We start from the raw sequence: 18015 nt of genomic DNA on the forward strand, positions 1-18015 counted from the left end.
CGTACACTTGGACAACTTTGACATTGAACACATCCAACCCCATGACCAGTTGTTGCAACCTACATGTAGCGCCCCCTTTTGGCTTTTCTAAGCAAAGCAAGTTACTACGTTTTATAGAGCATTTACACGCCAGAATGACCGCCGAAGGATGTTCTGATAAGCCTGACATCTGGTTAATGATGTTGACATGAGTAAAAACGCTGCCCCCAAGACGATCTAACCTGTTCCACATGTGATTCAGGGATTGTTTATTTTATGAATGTCACTTCGACTTCCGGTTTTCTCACTTTTCTCCGCCTACCGAAAATATGACCGCATGTAAACGCACAAAAGGATACGATTTAACAACAAGTATCAATCAAAAACGACAAAGTATCCACATTATCAGATTTCTGTACAAATTGAAAAATATATTTGTTGCGTTTTGACCCTTTAAAAGCTTCCAAAATCAGTGGATAGTCTTTTTATTGTTGAAAGCTGTTTGCGAGCGCAGGCAAACCGGAAGTGTACTGTCATTTGGGCCGAGTCAAAACACAGACCAGATTTCCCCACCACCGGAGCAGAGGGATCTATCAAATATCAGATGTTTTAGACAGCCGAGAGCCGAGATGCCTCGCAGAACAATCTTGGAGGTGAAGGTGGTGGAGGTGGAGAAGAGGAGGGTCCCCAGCAAGCACTACGTGAGTTCCAGTCTTCCGATTTTCTCTCTCTCGTATGTCTAGAGACATCCCAGTTATTCGGGAGTGTGTGTATGTTTGAGCACGGCGGCCGGCATGTTCGTGTGATGTTGACTTTGTGTAGCACTGTACTGGTCGGTACCGGGTCGACTGTACTTTGGCTGTGGTTGTACTCATCGCCCTTCCCTTTTTCTATAAGACTAAGATTAAGACTAGAGAACAAATATCTCTAGTAGACCACAAAATTATGAAGAAGATAATTCTGTATCCCATTTATCATAATTACCCAAGTCAGGTTCTAGCTTGCCAACAGAACAGCCTGTCCAGGTACCAGAAAATATGTGACACATGTTATTATGATAGATATTAATTTTGATATAACTACTACTAGTATGTAGATCGAGCTTTGTAAATAATCTGAAAAATTATGATAAATATAAAGTACAAGTTGACACCTGGAGTTATGAATAATTAATATAGCCAGTATTCTAGAGTATTGGAATTTTATTCAGGGACGAGAGGGTTAAATTATAAATTTTCAAGACGTCCCACTCCAGTTTCCAACTACAACATAATTTCCATTCATTACCTAGTGTGTAAACTTGAATGAACGTTACATAAATATGTACTTTGCTAGGGAGCATGTCTCTAGGCGGTAGAAATTGTGGACACAGATGAAAACCTTCCGTTCCTGCCCTGCCCTAGCCCGGTCCACGCTCCCCCAGACTTCCCCCTGTGGTTTTGGCCTCCCTGCTAGCAAAACACATGTCCTTTTCATCCTGCCTGGTAACTGGGTGAAGAATTTTACGTCTGTAAAAATTTGCTGTCTGTTTTCTGTTATTCCACAAACTTCCATGTTTGGAATGATTCACTCCTCAACATCCTGTTACAACTAATTAACATCCAAATAAGAACACAAGTTTTGAAGAAGGTTGGACCACCCAATTTTAATTTTACGGTGTAGAATTCCTTGCCTTGATTACGAATAAAATTATTACAATATGGAAGAAACATAAATTTAGAATTTTTGTGTATGACCAATCTTATGAATAAAAAATATCCTTTAATTTATGCCTTGGAATGTACTAGACTTATAGATCCATATTATGATTACCCCCAAGCCCCCCCTCAGAAATTCTAGTAATGAAATAATCCGTCCCAACTTCAAAACTTTTTTCTCCCATCCCCAAGAAGTTAGAGACACCATTCAAATCAGGTACCTTTGTACAACAAATTACTGTAAACTTAAGTTCAAGGCTGCCTAGAGTAGAGGTACATACAAGATATTCCCAATGCACCGCCGAGCAGGTTGAATGCTTATTTTTTAAGCAACCCAAGGGTCCTGAAGGAAGAATGCGGACATATTCGGGGAGTCTTGTAAAAGCAGTGGTAGTGAAGTTGTAGCAGCGTGCAGTTGTGGAAATTTTTCAGGATTTGTGACACTTCGTTGCCTTGGTCATTTACTTCTGCATAATTGCATGTTTACGTTGATTTCAGGTGTATGTGATCCACGTGTCCTGGGCCGACGGCTCCAACTCAGTCATCTATAGAAGATACAGCAAGTTCTTCGACTTCCAGGTGAGGAAAAAGTTGAATTTCTTTCTGGCGTGTCCACCTTGTTTTCACACGAATGTCTATAACATTGTCATTCATTACAGGTCCTCAATCACGGTATACCAATATCTTACAATGTTCTTGTATAAGTACATCTAAGCCAGGATAGTGAGTGTAAGTGTGTTTTATAAGGGATGAAACTTTCCAATTTTCATTTCAAAATTCGCACTGAATCAGTGAATGTGTAAACTTATTGCCGGATACACATAACACTCAAAAGTAACCAATGAATTATGATATCGCCAGTTGTTTCTGTCAAATTCTTAAGTTTGCAAAGTTGGAACTACTCAACTTTATCGTGAGCTTTGGTGAAAAAAGTAGAAATATAGAGGACTTCAAAGTACCCATTGATCCTAAAAAACTGTTGATAAACAAGGCTCTACGCTACCGTGCTCAAGTAAATAAAAAGAAACTCAATATAGACAAGAATTTTTATCACCAAACCCAGTATATTAAATGTTCTTCCAACTATTTGTATATCTAGGGTTACAATCTTTTCAAGGTTTTCACAACAGCCCACTGCTTGTAATAGTGATTAGCCACTTCAATGTAAGACTATACATACATACATCCAGCACATGTGGAACTCTTTGCCCTTGATTTCTCCAGTCCTTTTGATCTTTCCTCCCGATACTGATCTAGTGGACACAGCTAAGGCCGAAAAGTGCTTTTAGATCTGATAATGCCTCCAGGAAAAGGAAAACAACTGCAAGTCATCTGATACCTCCAAGTTTACTTAGATGTCTGCCTTATCGATTTTCCTGCAAGCTTCTGATTGCCTTGTTATTAGCGTATCGTATATTCTAATCTAGACTTAATAGGCCACACCAGTTAATTTGTTGGTTATTGGATTTGCCCACCTCATTTCTTTCTGATTTGCAAGAAAAAAATATGTACATGTATGGTATTGTACCATTCGAGATCTGAGTCAACCTCAAAATGCTCATATGTTGGCACAGATATTTGAAGACAGTCTTTGCCTTTGTAACTGTTATACATTTATCAATGCAGTGATTTGAATTTTGATGTAAAAGTTCAAAATTCATTGCTTGAATTATAAACTTTTTCACCCTCGAAATTTTATTTATTTCCTGCAAAATCCAAGAGAACTTACAAATCAGGTTGGTCTGGCCATATATGCTTGTATTCTAGACTAACACAAGGTACAGCTTGCCTTATGTAAGAGGACTTTTTATCTTGGCCATAAATTGCCTGTCCCTAAAATGGAGGTATGTTTTGAGTAGACCGTTTACTCTGTAACAGTATCATCATGAGAGATCTGGTGGAGTCAGCCTCTGGGTGGAAAGAGAACAAAGAGAGCATTGAAGTCCAGGGATTATTTAGGCTTCCTCCAAAATAGGCAAAATGTTGTTTTGAGGAAGAGTTGGTGAAAGAAGCTAAGCATGAACAGTTTTGTGATTTGTTTGAAACCCAAACCTGCTCACTCAAGTGAACAGTGCTGTGTATATACTCAGACACAATATCAGTTGTCTCTGCGCTAACAGATTAAAGTAGATGTTTAGTCTTCTGAAAACCCTTAAATTTATTGTAAGTCCATTAACATTATACATGTATACTTGTGCCTTCCTATAAAAATTGATAAAAAACAGTAAACGTTGATTAGTAGTTGAATCTTTATGTCAAATATACGTCTCTACAATGTGGAGATAAATAAAGTACATCATGCAGATTAAAGTAGATGTTTAGTCTTCTAAAAAAAACCTTAAATTTATTGTAACACCATTAACATTATATAGCTAATCTAATCTAATACTTGTGCCTTGGTATAAAAATTGATACAAAACATTAAACATTGATTAGTTGAATCTTTATGTCAAATACAGCTGTCTACAGATACTTGGGGTAGGTGTGTTAAACACCTATGGCTGACCTGTAAGCTGTAAAAGGCATCAGTATCTACATGTAAATGACTTTTTGATCTGCTGGCACACAGTGAACAGCTCATGAACCCACACTAAACACAAAGACCTCCCGGGGAATCTATAAAAGATGAAACACCCCAAGAACAAGGACCACTCACAGAGTCCGACACAAAACATGGGGGCTTCTTACATGTGTTCAATTAGACAGACACCACGCACACACAACAGGACTCTTTAACTCCAGCAGGTATGAATTAGTGAACTTCTGTATTCCAACAGGCTGGATACAAAATGGAAGTATTGTTTTGGGTGGCTGAGCTGTGGGTTTGTGTGTATGCTTGTCTGGACAGAGTAGGTTGACAGTACGTGGATGGGAAAGATTGACAGAGGTCATCAAAAGGTCAGACACAGGGAACTAGGTGAGCTTTGGATTTGTGTGTCTGTCTGGACAGTAGGTTGACAGCACATGGGTGGGATGAAGATTGACAGGCAGAATGGCAGGTGATCAGATGAAAATAGTAGGATGAACTTACTGTATTGTCTTCCTAATTATTGAGCCAATCATTGTTTATAAAATGGCCCCCAATTTGGGTCAAGACAACCCTAAAAATCATTTCAAGAGGGAAGTTGCATGTTGTAGATGCTGTATTTCCAGTGTACTGTATAATAGTGTGTAGATCTCTTATAGTAATGATGATGTTTATTGCAAATTCATGCCCGAGGGCTAATTGCATACAGACATTAACAAGAAAAATGTGGTGATATAAGACTATTTGCTAACAACTTCTACGTGTACGATATACTTATCGAACTTACTATCTCTACTTAAACCTAATAACGTTGGAATACATACAGGGTAAAAAGTAGATATACAATATGTGACCAGGTAATAGGAACAAAGTAACTGCTATTCTAATCTATTCTATTCTATTAAACTATTCTTGTCATGCTATTAGGGGGTTTGACTTCTTCTCATATGTCTGAAATGACCTTTTGAACTGTAGTGCTCTATCAGTCTGGCATCTCGGTTCCAGAAGTTACCGTGGCTAATCCATGGACACAAAGTCAAAGGAGAAACAGTCCCTTCTTTCAAGCACCTTGAACTTGAGCCCTGTGGCAACTGGGGAGAGATCCTTAACAGGCACTATTTAGGAACTGCATCTCCCAGTCTAAGGCCACACCAATTTAATGTCTTGGTTAACGGATTCGCCGCTTCATTTGTCTGATTTGCAAATAAAAATAAAAATTCAGAATCAACTGCAAAATGCTCATATTTTGCCCTGAATAGTTGAAAACAGTCCTTTTCTTACTACTTGTTACAGTCATTCCATCTTTCAATGCAGTGGTATCATTAAAAGTTCAAAATGATTGTTTAAATTTTGAACCAGCCTGGTGTGCGGACTGCATGGCTCCAGTATCATACCATTTTGGGCCATAATAGGAAGCCTAGGCATGTTTTTATTTTTATTTTTTTTCCGCCCGCCCGCTCCGTTATTTTTCTAGAAAAATCCGTTAACCAAGAAATTAAATTAGTGTGGCCTAAAGGGCAATTCATCACTTGCAGGTTGTTTTGAGGACCTGAGTCCCCTGTGTAGACTGCTGAGTATGATGTACTGTCCTCACTTCCGAGTGTTGTTCTTTTCCGTGAACTTTTCAGACAAGCCCTTGTCTTCCTGGCAAGTGACATGATACATCCATGTTCTAGTCCTGGTAGTCAGCCAGCTCAAGATTTTGGGACTTAACGTACTGTTGTCAATACAAGAGGGTCAGCATTGGGGATCTAGGAGGGCTTGGCATTATTGTTGCGAAAGTTTTTGGGAACTACTTCATTTGATCAGTGAACAGTTTTGCTTGCTTTTTCCAACCTGCTACAAAAACACTCTAATTTAAGTGTCCAACCATGGAGTTAAAATTAACTCCATGGTTCAACAAGACAATTTAAATGTCTAACACTAGAACAGGACATTTTCTTCATTGAGTGGTGGCTTGATATAACCTGGATGTCAGACCCATAGCACACTGGGTCCAAAATAATAGTAGTATCTCACTGGGAAATTACTTTGGGCCCAGTGTGCTATGGATCTGGCATCCAGGCTAGGCTTGATATGGATACCAAATAAATCAGGCTGTCTTCCTACTGAGTGTTTGTCAACATTGCCCCATAAGTGTTTTGGCACCATGCTGAACACTCTACAGGGGTCTGCATGCTCCATGCATTATTCTTACCATCTATAAGGTATAATCAGCTACTGTATATCTATATATATATTTGCAGTGTTTGTATGTTCCCTATTTTCACAGTGACTTCTCCCTGTGAATTCATATGACACTACAAATATGTATTTTGTATTTCTATGTATTGTACAATATTGTTTCTTTCAACCATGAAATTTCGAAAACCTACTTTCCCCTCAACCATGAAATTATGTCCCTATAAAAATTGATGAACTTACAGTATTTTAATTCTCTGTAATCTGTAGGCAACTCCTAATTTATTCCATAACGAGTAGTGAATATTTTTTAACTCGCAGAAAATGTTGTCAGCCCAGGGTCAGCCCTCCCAAATTCAATCATGCAGTGTTGTGGAAACCCTCATGCAGACCCTCCCCACCCCCATGTTTGGAGAGAAAACAGCCAGAAGAGCCGACCAGAGCCTTGGCTGGTGACAGAAGGTCTGCTGAGAGGGTCCTATGGGACAGATATGGAAATCAAATAAAAACAGGGCTTAAAAAAACTAATTAGGGCAGAGCTATGGGGATTTTGTTAAAGAGACAGGCAAGCAGCTGAATTGGGCACCATTCCGGAAATCTGGGCTCCCAGTTGAATATAATAAAATGTGATTTGTGTCATTTTTGTCAATATTGTCTCAGTATACTAATTTGCTAGTGATCTATACCCTTGCTCCTAAAGAAATATAACATTACACTTATAGTGTCTTATAATAAAGGGTTGGGTGTAGCAAGTCGTTCGGTGTAATGTAGCCAGCTGCCGCCACACCGCGTGCCTGAGAAGGTGGTATGTTACGTCGAAGGGCGGTTATACTGGCTATACAGATACAGATAATATCACATTTATCCGAAAAGTATGTGATTTCGCATCAACATCAGTGGCTTTAATTTAAATCGGGGTATCAATTGACAGATTGAATTGATTATTTTGATCTAATAAAAGTAATATGATGATGATCTAATATTATACATGTCTAATGATATTAAAGGACATACATGTATTTAGTTGATTGCTTTTGCAGTCTATTATGCAGTACATTATTTTTTCAGTGAGACGTTGACCTCTCTACTGCAAATTCATGACACAGGGAAGATGCCTTCCTCGTAATAGAGTCTTATTCAATTTACTGTACCACAGAATCGTTTTTACTGCAAATATAAAACCGTAAAAAAATCCATCAAATGAAACCTGTAAAAGTTGCATGATTTACAGTACAGACATGTGCACATAATCAAACATCAATTATGCTCTTTTTATGGTCATAAAAGCCCTGACAGGCCAAGAGGTCAATTAAATGCACATCAATGCTGTCCATAAACCAGCAAACACAAGTTCTGATGTGGTTAAATAAGGCAAGTCTGTAATATCAGACAACTCTAATCCTAGAAGGGACATTTTGAAATAAAACGTATTTCATCTTCCACACGTTTCACCTTTTTGAAAGGTTTGAAGTGGAGTGTAAGAGTAGGAAGGAAGTAATGTACAAAGTATACAGTAGTAGGGTATACTATTGTATGAGCTTGCAGCATTTTGCAACTGATGTGATTTTGATAATATTTTTATAAAAAGCATCATAGGGACTTGAATCTACTTTTTGTCTTTGCACATAATAGCACAATGTTATATATTCATTTCAATTCGTATTCAGACTATGTGCCCAGAAAGCAGCCCAGTCTTTGTAGCAACAGTCCTGCACTGTCTGAGTCTTTTGAAGAAATTTGATTTAGGAGTCTGATAGATGAAACCTACTGTGACAATCAGGCAGATTAAATCTCCCTGCATGCTTCCTGTACAAACTCTGGGGACTGTGCATTATGTTCAGGGACTGTGCATTACGTTCAGGGACTGTTCTGTAACATAGAAGTAATTAGAAGTTGTCAGTATCCAGTGTAGACAGCAAGGAGGGGGTGGGGGTATGTGCTTCTGTTGTTATTAGCTCAAATTTTAAACCATTCAAATATAATTATGTTCAGTCTTGTCACATTAATAGTTATGCCACAAAGAAATAAAGGTTTATACCATACATTTTCGAACATACATTTTGTAACATTATGCTACATATAGGTGGGATAGGAGAGCAACCATAACAGTTCATTATGGGTTCACCACAAAGTGGTGAAACCATATTGCTTTTTCTGATGTTTCTTCTTCTCCTCCTTCTTCTCCTGCCATTTCTTTAAATGGATTCAGTTTCTTCATTTTTGGGCCTAAGGACCTGAAATTTGGTATGGAGGTACAGTGGGCAAATACCCCTAGGCGTTTTTTAAATTTTTGTTATACAGGCTTTTAGGATGGTTTTATTTGAGCTTTTTTGCTGTGTTATAGCAAATGTATTACTGTGTTAGTGTGCACGTTTGGGCATGAGTCATCACAATGGAATGCAGGGCATCAACCAATAGGCATGCAGCTTTCCTCTATCCTTCTTGCTGATTGGCTGTTGGGATTTAACGGGGTTAACTTCATTAACACCTGCACAGACCCATGCCATACTGACAGTATGAACTGTATTCAAGTGTTTTGCAGTGTTTTCAGCATTGGAATGCGGGGCATGGACGTTTCTTTTTATCTTGTAAAGCATTGTTTTCCCTTGTGTTTCTCATTCTTTCCCTGCCATGTCGTAAAATGTGGTGAAGCCATCGCTGTATTTGCTCCAAAGCAAATGTCGGCCTTTCTAGTTTGGTTTAAATTGTCAACTACTTTTAGGACAAATATTTCCACAAAATTGCATTCTTAAAATGTAAAAGCTTAATTTGTCAAAATTGCCATTGTAGCTGAGCATAATGTTATGTAATGTCATCTAGCCTGGGTACCATCCTTGTTCGTTTATGTCTGCTCCCACAGTTCACTCATGCTACATGAAACCATGTCCATGTAACCCTCAACACACTAAAACCTGACTTTAAACTAGCCCTAGTCAGACACCATGTGCCGATAATCAGATTTTCATCCTACAGCACTTATGAGCTTGACCCTGACATGCCGGAGCCCTTGAACTAGTTAGGAGGTATAAATGGTGGGAAGCAATCCCACTCAAATCACTTCCTGTGCTTCGTTAGGAGACATGGATGCCTCTTTTTAATGGAGGCCTAGCTCTTTTACTTACATTTTGTCTGTATGTGCAAAGATTGAGTGTAACAAGTCGTTCGGTGTCGATGTGATATAGCTAGCTGCCGCGTGCCTGCGAAGCTAGTTTGTTAAGGCGAAGGGCGGTTATACTGGCTATACTGATACAGATACAGATATGTGTTGGAGCAATGTGTCATTGTAAGTGTATATTGTAGGTGCACTATAATTTGTATATTCTACTTTCAATATGCCCTATTCAGCTACCGGTATTGCTTATGCAATCAAAGAAACACGTAAATTCTGGACAGTTGGTTATACTTCCAGGTAGGGTATTGTTTGAGGTAGGGTTGATGAGCTGTGGGTTTATGTTTGGACACAGTTACACAAACCTAGTATAAGTAGGTTGATAGCACTTGGGTGGGGAAGATTGACATGCAGTACCTCTAAACCATTATTGTACTTCCATCCTCCATGTTCCTAGCCTGGGTGCCATCGATTTTCGGGGTTGCCATTACAAATCAGATGGCACCCAGGCTACCAAGTTCCAATACAGTATCTAATTTTAAAGGGCTGACCTCAGCTGGGCTGACCATGATTAAAACCCCAGCCCACTTGTACTTCTGTGCCCACAGACTGTCCCTAGTGAGAGTAATGTTACAGGTGTCCTGGTCCTGATTACTGTATTCTGTAGAACAAGGAGGTGGGTGGCCTATACTAACAAGGTCCATGTGAAACATTATTGAAATCTAGCTGTCTTGTGGAAAACCTAGAAGACTGTTGAATTCTTGAGATGTCATTGATGATTATCCTGATGATGTCTGGAGTGTGACTGATTTTGGTACAAATGTGTACCAGGCTCAAATCTGGTGTCTGGCACAGGCTTTGACTTTTTTTTTGTCACGATCGCATTAGCTGCTTAGCTAGCTGCTTATTGAAAATAAGAAAATGATTATAAGCTGCACAAGAAGCTAGCTAGAAGAAGAAGAAGCTAGCTGCATATTGAAGAGAAGAAGAAAGTAGCTGCATACTGATGGTAGCTTACACGTTTTACAAATACTCTGCTTTTTTCAAGGTTAAGGTTTCTTTAGATGTAATACAGTAAGATCCTTACTTTTGGACAATAGCCAACTAGACCTTCAGAATTTAATCTCCTTTAAGAGTCTGGTACATCACAGACAGTTACAAAATCTTGTCTTTGTCAGGCCTACATCTTGTGACAGGTGCTCCTCCTGTATAACAAATGTTGTCCTGCCTCCTACCAGGGATGTTTACTTTTACTAATCCTCAAGGGAGTATGGCACTGTAGTAGGCCCAGGCGCCTGATAGCAAATGTCTATGATCAGAATCCACTATATCTTACAGTACTTAAGAACATATACCTTAGGTACTGTTACATACTGTATATCATAGTGCAGTCTCTCCTCCAAACATCTGCTTTGAATTCCTGTGTGACCTTTTGACCTTTTGTCATTCTGCCTTTCAATCTTCCGCCTATCCACGTGCTGTCAACCCACTTTCAAGTTCACTCTACTTTTTGTGTCTGACCTTTTGACCTCCTTTCATTCTGCTGGTCAATCTTCCCCTACCCCTATGTGTTGTCAACCCACTCCGTCTAGACAAAACACACATACAAACCCACAGCTCAGCCACCCAAAACAATACTTCCGTATGCTGAAGTACATGTAACAAGGTTTGATGTATGATTACACAAAATTGCTTCCCTGCATCAGCAGGAAATGTGTGTATCCTCTCCAGCCCTGCTGGTCTTGCTCAAGACTTCCTTAGGCCCATGCCTGCCTGCTTAGGCCCTGCTCTAACTTAGCCTGGGTGCCAGACTTTTTCCAGGGTCTATAAATGGTTTATTGGTCAAACATTATAATTATCAGTCCAATCGCAGCCTTTTATAGCGCTGAATTAATGCAGGGTTTACAATCAGTTTACAATCACATTAGAATCAATCAATAATCACAAACAATCACATAATACACATGATACTCCACACACTTTTGTGGAACTGTCGCAAGGGTCTAGATCTACACAGCTGCAGGCCAGTTTCTTGGTTCCAGGGCCAACATGTACCCAATGACATTATATTATCATAGCTCACTCACTTAGATGTTGGCTACATTGTAACTCTGGGCCTAATGTGCTATGGGTCTGGCCTCCAGCCTAGCCCTTACTGCAAACATTCTGTGATATGTGGAGAATGTAGGTCTAAGATAGGAGGGCAAACAGAGAACTAGAAATGCCTCAGTGCTACCAGGTCCTTGGGTCATCTGGACAGTTGGAACTGGCTCTAATCGATTCTAATAAAAATGCTTGTGATTGTAGGCTCAAGTTTGCGTATGAAGGGCTTTTTGGGGAAATTAAAAATATTATAAATAAGACCTATACTACAAAAACTCTAAAGCTTGATACAATTTGACACATACATTGTAATACAAAAATTGCCTTTCCTACATGTTACTGTATAATAACATTTTTCATATTACACAACATTTCCATCATAAATATAGATATGTAGATGAAATTTATGAAATTAAAGTGCACAATTTAGACCAGTTGATACACTTAAATAATGTTGCTATCTAGAAAATGTGTTTAAGATAGAAAGTCAAACAGAAGTGCTACCGGCTGAATGTGCAGAATGTGACATGTACAGGACAGGCACATGGTGTCCTGATATGGGATGTCAGACGGTTGTTAGAGGGTCTGCATGGGGGGACCCTGCAACAGTTAACTGGGCATTGCTTTGAGAGTTTTTAGCAATCTGAAGTTTGTCTACATGATATGAAGAATTTGTCAATATAATGCATACTGATGAACAAAAAAAAATGTGTAGAATTAAAGCACCAATTGTACTTCCCTGCCTCCTCCTCAGAGAGCAAAATCACACAGATTCATTGTTTAATATATCCTCTATTTTTCCAAAATAATGCATCATTGAATTGATTATACAAGTTTGTATTGTTGATGACTGACAATGTGTTTATGTTTCCTTCCTATTCTTATAAATGACTGTGGACACACCCTGTAATTATGCTATTGTTGTAATAACTTGTTAACAATACACGTTTGTTTGACATGTTTATGTTTATTCCCCCCAGGTGACTCTACTGGAGAAGTTTCCAGACGAGGGGGGAAAGAACGACCCACGGCAGAGGATCATCCCATTCTTACCAGGTATGGGGGTGTACAATTTTTTTACATGATAAGAAGTTTCAATAGCTCATGTAGCTGTCATCACAAAGTTTTCAATATAAAAGCAAACAATGTTTAAGTTCTGCGATCATACAATAGAAATTGAAGGTATGTAAACTTTATGGTGTGTTTACAAGTAACAATTCAACAATAAGAACATGCATGCATGTTTTGCTATTGTACTTATGAGTTATCTGCATGTAAATCTTGATTTTAGTTGTTTTTATTTATATCAGTTACTTTCTGTTGAGTTTTTCTTTCTACTTGAGTTTTCCTCTTGTATGGTATGAAGAAACAAATTTTATCAAACTCATGAGCTATGGTAACGAGTTAGTTTAAATAGAATCTGTGCTAAAGATCATGGCGCATTTGTTTCACAGTACTCAGAATTCTTACTGGTAGTTAACTTAGAAGGGAGTTAACCTTCTCTCTGCTAAGTTAGTGGGGTTTCAAGTGCTAGCAACTGACTCATCTGACAGGTCCTACTCAGAGAGCTCTGGGTCCTACTAATGTGGTAGTAGATTTGAACTGTTTATGGAGTTAGGCAGCAGAGAGAAGGTTAAAAACCAAGTCTTGCTGTGTTGAAAGGCCTGGGAAAGGCTAGGAAGGAAGCCAGTCTGTCCCTGACCACCTTCGGTACAGCATCAGTGGCAGGAAGAACACATGTAACCTTCGGTAGGCACCTATCAGTCAAAATACTGTACCTTGTCACTCACAAGGGGGTAGTCTCAGGGTAGACCCACGGTTTTCCTAGCCTGGATACCATCCTGGTTAGTTAACGTCTGTTGGTCCGTAGCGACCATGTGGGAGTGGATGTAAACTTAAATCGGGATGAGATGGGGTTTTGTGCGCGTGAAAAATTTGCGCGTGAAAAACTTGCGCGTGAAGAATCTGCGCGTGAAGATATGCAAATTAGCTGACTCCCAAGGGATTTGAAAACTTTTTGCTGTTTTAAGCTTAAAAGTTGGAAAAAAGACAAGAAAATAAAAATTTAACATCATTTTGCTTGCATTCTGGACTACATACCCTTGTTTTGTCCATTTTTTTGTGATTTCAGGTTATTTTGAAAGGTAAAGTTTTCACGCGCAAAAAAGGTTGAAATTTGCGCGTGAAAGAATTTGTTTAAGAAAGCATGAAATCAAACTTCTAGAATGGAGAAAAGCTTCAGATTGTTACATTTTACCATCCTAAACCTTATACTAGCAACTTTTCCATGTATTTCTTACAAATTCAAGTGATTTTCAAAAGGTCAGGTTTTATGGAAATTATGCAAATTAGCTTATTCCCAAGGGACCAACATTTTCAATAAAAAATTTTGGCTAACAGAGGGAAAATTATACCAGAGGACAACATTTTCCTGCCTAAGAATTTGGTACTGCATATTTTCTAACATATTTCTAAGACTTTTATTTTTCACGCGCAAGTTTTTCACGCGCAAATTCTTCACGCGCAGAAAACCCGTTCCCATCGGGATGGTATCACTGAATTTGATGTATACATACCCAATACCTTACTGTAGTTAGGCATAGGTCATTGACAGTACCACCCCACCTTCCACGCAGTCCCCTTTTTAACAGTACATGATGATGTTACAACTCCTTAGATTTTATGATAGTGAACCAACTGTAATTTGTTACCAAAACTGCCACTAATTTTCTTCAACTTCCTTTTGAGAAAATCAATGCAAATTGACACTAGCGACAACTTGATGTTTAGTCTCAACTACTTTATTAATCACAGGAGCTAATGTTACTCTCGTACAGGTGGAACCTCAAGTTACATGTGTACATTCACCTCACAATGACCTGCCCTCTGGCTAGACATGAGGGTCTGTGCCCTGTTTAATCTGTCTCAACACATTCTTGTGTTCCTTGACTGGTCAACCCCATCACTAGTGCCTGGAGGGCAGTTTCCCTCTTATTAAGTTAGACAAAATGATAAACAACCAGTGATAACAGGTTGAAGTTGAACACTGGCCTCTTGTAAAGTAGAAGCCACATGATTTTATTAGACAGTAATAGAGATGTTTCCCATGTTTTTATGCAGGTTTCTATTTGTGGAGTATCAAAGCTCCTTTCAGAACTTGTTGGTTATGAGGAAATTTTGATTAGAGCATCAGCTATACGGGCATTCACTTGATGAAACATAATTATTATCTACGAGATCTAAGATTTGAGAAACATAGCTGAGTACTATAAAAATGAGTTTAATCAGAAAATGCTGATGAATTTTTGCTATGGTTACTAGATGATTTTAAATCATAGGAAAGAGATGCAGATGGCCTCTAAATGTTTGTGGCTTATTACCTGTCCTTGGACAAAGGAAACAGGTGTTGGAGGAATGCTTTGTGCAGTGAGCAGTACTGAAAGGGGATCATTTAACTTGTCCCAAGTATGCAAATTATGGAGTTAGCTGTCACAGATAATATTAGTTTGACTTATCTGTGTATCAAATTAGATTAAATTGGATTTTATTTTTTATTACACTGGTATTTTTAGAGGTCAGCTTGATAATTGACTGTATATACAATAAAAGTAAATACATTAAGAAATGATACATTTGTAAATCAATGAATATTGAATGATGCAGACCCGTGATTATATTACAAAGTTGAAGGTCCTTTTACTGTCATTATCATTTTGTGATCAGGGCAAAACAAGGTAAACACTGATCGTTTAGATTAGATTGTTGGTTCATAACTCAGTTTGGATTCTGGAATGGTATACTTAAGAGCCCCGTCAAAATCGGTACATTCTATAGGTTGAAGAAGAACTTTAAAAACTTAAGAGTCATATTCTACCATGTGGACTGCTGAATCTGAAGTTTCTTTGTCACAAATCTAAGGTACTTATGCTTGGAATATAGTGGTGTCTGGACTGGTGATATTGGTGACAGCAGTTTTCTTTGTGCAAAGATTTTATGGTCATATCGGAAAGGCGACCTGTACTTAGCCTGTAACTTAAAGTGTAAGGGCATAAATGTACATATTATCACCACCTGTACTTAACTGGTACATGACTATGTAAGTGCATAAATGTATAAACATAAGAAAGGGGTCTTTCATTCACCACGCCAAACCAACACCTGTCTGTGATCAGTGTTCCCAGCTGAAGCTAAGGTTTCCATCGCTTTGTCTGTCCTCCGGATCACCGGATTTTCTCTCCCGGAGTTTTCCTCACATTTCCGCAAAGCCTGGCCCTCGTTACGGCAACATCACCTAATAATGCCTCAAAGAAAGGCCTGGAAATAATCAAGGATGTCTGTGACTCAGTAAGAAGTCTAATTTCCTATCTGTGTCATTCTCATGGTTATTTTAAAGACCTTGGTTGGAAGGAAGGATAAGTGGTTAGGCCACACAAATTTACTTCCTTTGTTCAGAGGCATTTTTAATAAGTAAAGATTTAGCAAGACAGCTACATGAAAGCAGAGGGTTGCTTTTTTTGGGGGGGGACTGTAGTGTTCTAGTCAGCATCAGTCTTTCAGTCATTTGACAAAATTTTGCCACGTAAACGGTACCATCATCTTTGTCAGACAAAAATTGGTATGTAAAGATTCACGGAAAGAGAATTGTCACTAAACTAATAGTCCACCAACAAAATTTCCCCTCAAAATACGGGAAGTAACGATTAGAAGGTCAAGATTCCAAAATTTAAATTGCATCCCCCGGACCCCCACCTGTATGCCTTCTGAGCATGACATAATGTTGCGTCAAAGAAAAATTGAGATGACGGAAAAAATTTAATGCAGACTAGTACACTGGTGTGGAAGAAAACTTTAATCTGACTACCTTCACTGTCTGACCCTGTGTGTGCCCTGGTGATGTTACTGACTTTCCCATCAGTGTTTGATTGTCCAGGTCAGCAATTTTCTTCTCCATAAACCGACAAACTGCCTTGGCAGGGCCCTGGAGACACACAGTTGCTACCTACATGTACTAATGATCACAGGTGCTGCCTGTGCTCACAGAACAGCCTGGCTTCATTTAGCTGAAACAGTAGTCAAAGAGTAGAGCTGCTCCCAATCATCAGCCTCAGAACCTGCCTTTGCCATTGATAGAAACAGTTGATTTAGGAGAAAGCAGTGCTTTGTTTTACATCTGAGAGCAAGTTGTATTAGTCTGCCTTAAATTTGTCTGGCTTCTCTGAGGGAAAAGAGGCTAAGACTGAGATCTTTAGGGTAAGTAAATTCTGTTCTTCCTACTTTTCTTGGAAGTCGGCATCCTTTAGAATAGATAAATAGGGGAATGGGGGGTTAAATCTGCATAGGATTTAGACTACGGTAGTACTGTCTAGTTAAGTTAAGTCTGCTTCAAGCACTTTTTGAGGCTTTTGCAATTTTGAAAGTAAGTAAGTTTCTTGTGGTAAGTTTTATATCAGGGCTCAAAATACCACTTGCACACTCAGGTTAGTGCAGGTAAACTAGAAGCTGTGCAGGTATTTCTGATGTCTACCTGCACCTAACCTTCACTGGTCCATGTAGTTTATGTATGACTGTCGGCGTAAAGTTCGAACATGGAGCTCTTTTTTTCTACCTCCATGATTTGAAACACCTGTCTGAACCAATGGTTTTTTCCATGGTCATTTGATTTCCATCTGGACGGATAATCCAAGCTACACACCTTGATCTACCTTAATCCATGGGTAATCTTACATAAACCAGCTTTTCAAAGGGCTTTAATCAGATTTTCTCGGAAAATGTTGGTCTAACCTACAAAATACAAAGTCAAATGAGAGAATTGTTGTACAAACAAAGTGCAGAAACCTTCGTGACGGTTTTATTTTCACAGATTTTGTGGTGACCCCTGACTCTGAAATCATAACACCTGTGTTTTATAGTTCTACTGTACAACAGAGTTGCTTCAACTTAACTTAATGCAAATTCCTTTTCTCTCCTACCACAAAATAAAACCGTCGCAAAGATAAATGCTTGAGAGATAGACGAATAATAGAGATACCGGTAGGGGTATATTTAGGTATAGTCATTAGATAGATATGGATATGTACAATCATGTAAATAGATTATAGATACAGATGTCTGCTATCTGAACTGTATTTATACAATAGTTCAAATTGAGAAAATAAAAGAAATACACTACATTTCTGCAAGTGAAGATTAATATTAAGATTTGGATTTGCTTTCACCAAAGCAGGTGGATTAATGTAGAGGGAAGTGGAGATTAGCTGTCAGAGCAGGCCGGGATGTCTGTTTTTTCCTCCTTAGTGGATTACACAGAGATGTGTGTTTAATTCTGCCAAGCTGCACGGTCTGACAGGAAACACAGTGGATTTGTAGAGAAAACTTCGCTCTAGAGTGATGATGGACGATTACATTCTGTTCTACAACTA

At 38.8% G+C, this 18015-nt stretch overlaps 1 protein-coding gene across 1 annotated transcript in view; it reads left to right on the plus strand.

The window, feature by feature from the left end:
• Window positions 1-516: 516 nt before the first annotated feature.
• Window positions 517-18015, plus strand: part of LOC109471565 — a 70586-nt gene continuing 53087 nt past the window's right edge. Inside the window, exons 1-3 of the mRNA XM_019770916.1 lie at window positions 517-680; window positions 2175-2255; window positions 12577-12652. Coding sequence (XP_019626475.1) covers window positions 609-680; window positions 2175-2255; window positions 12577-12652 — 229 coding nt within the window. The 5' untranslated portion in view covers window positions 517-608. The remainder of the gene's footprint in view (window positions 681-2174; window positions 2256-12576; window positions 12653-18015) is intronic.

Source organism: Branchiostoma belcheri, unplaced genomic scaffold (genome assembly GCF_001625305.1).
Source record: "Branchiostoma belcheri isolate BF01 breed outbred unplaced genomic scaffold, Haploidv18h27 scaffold25, whole genome shotgun sequence".
Classification (NCBI taxonomy): Eukaryota; Metazoa; Chordata; class Leptocardii; order Amphioxiformes; family Branchiostomatidae; genus Branchiostoma; species Branchiostoma belcheri.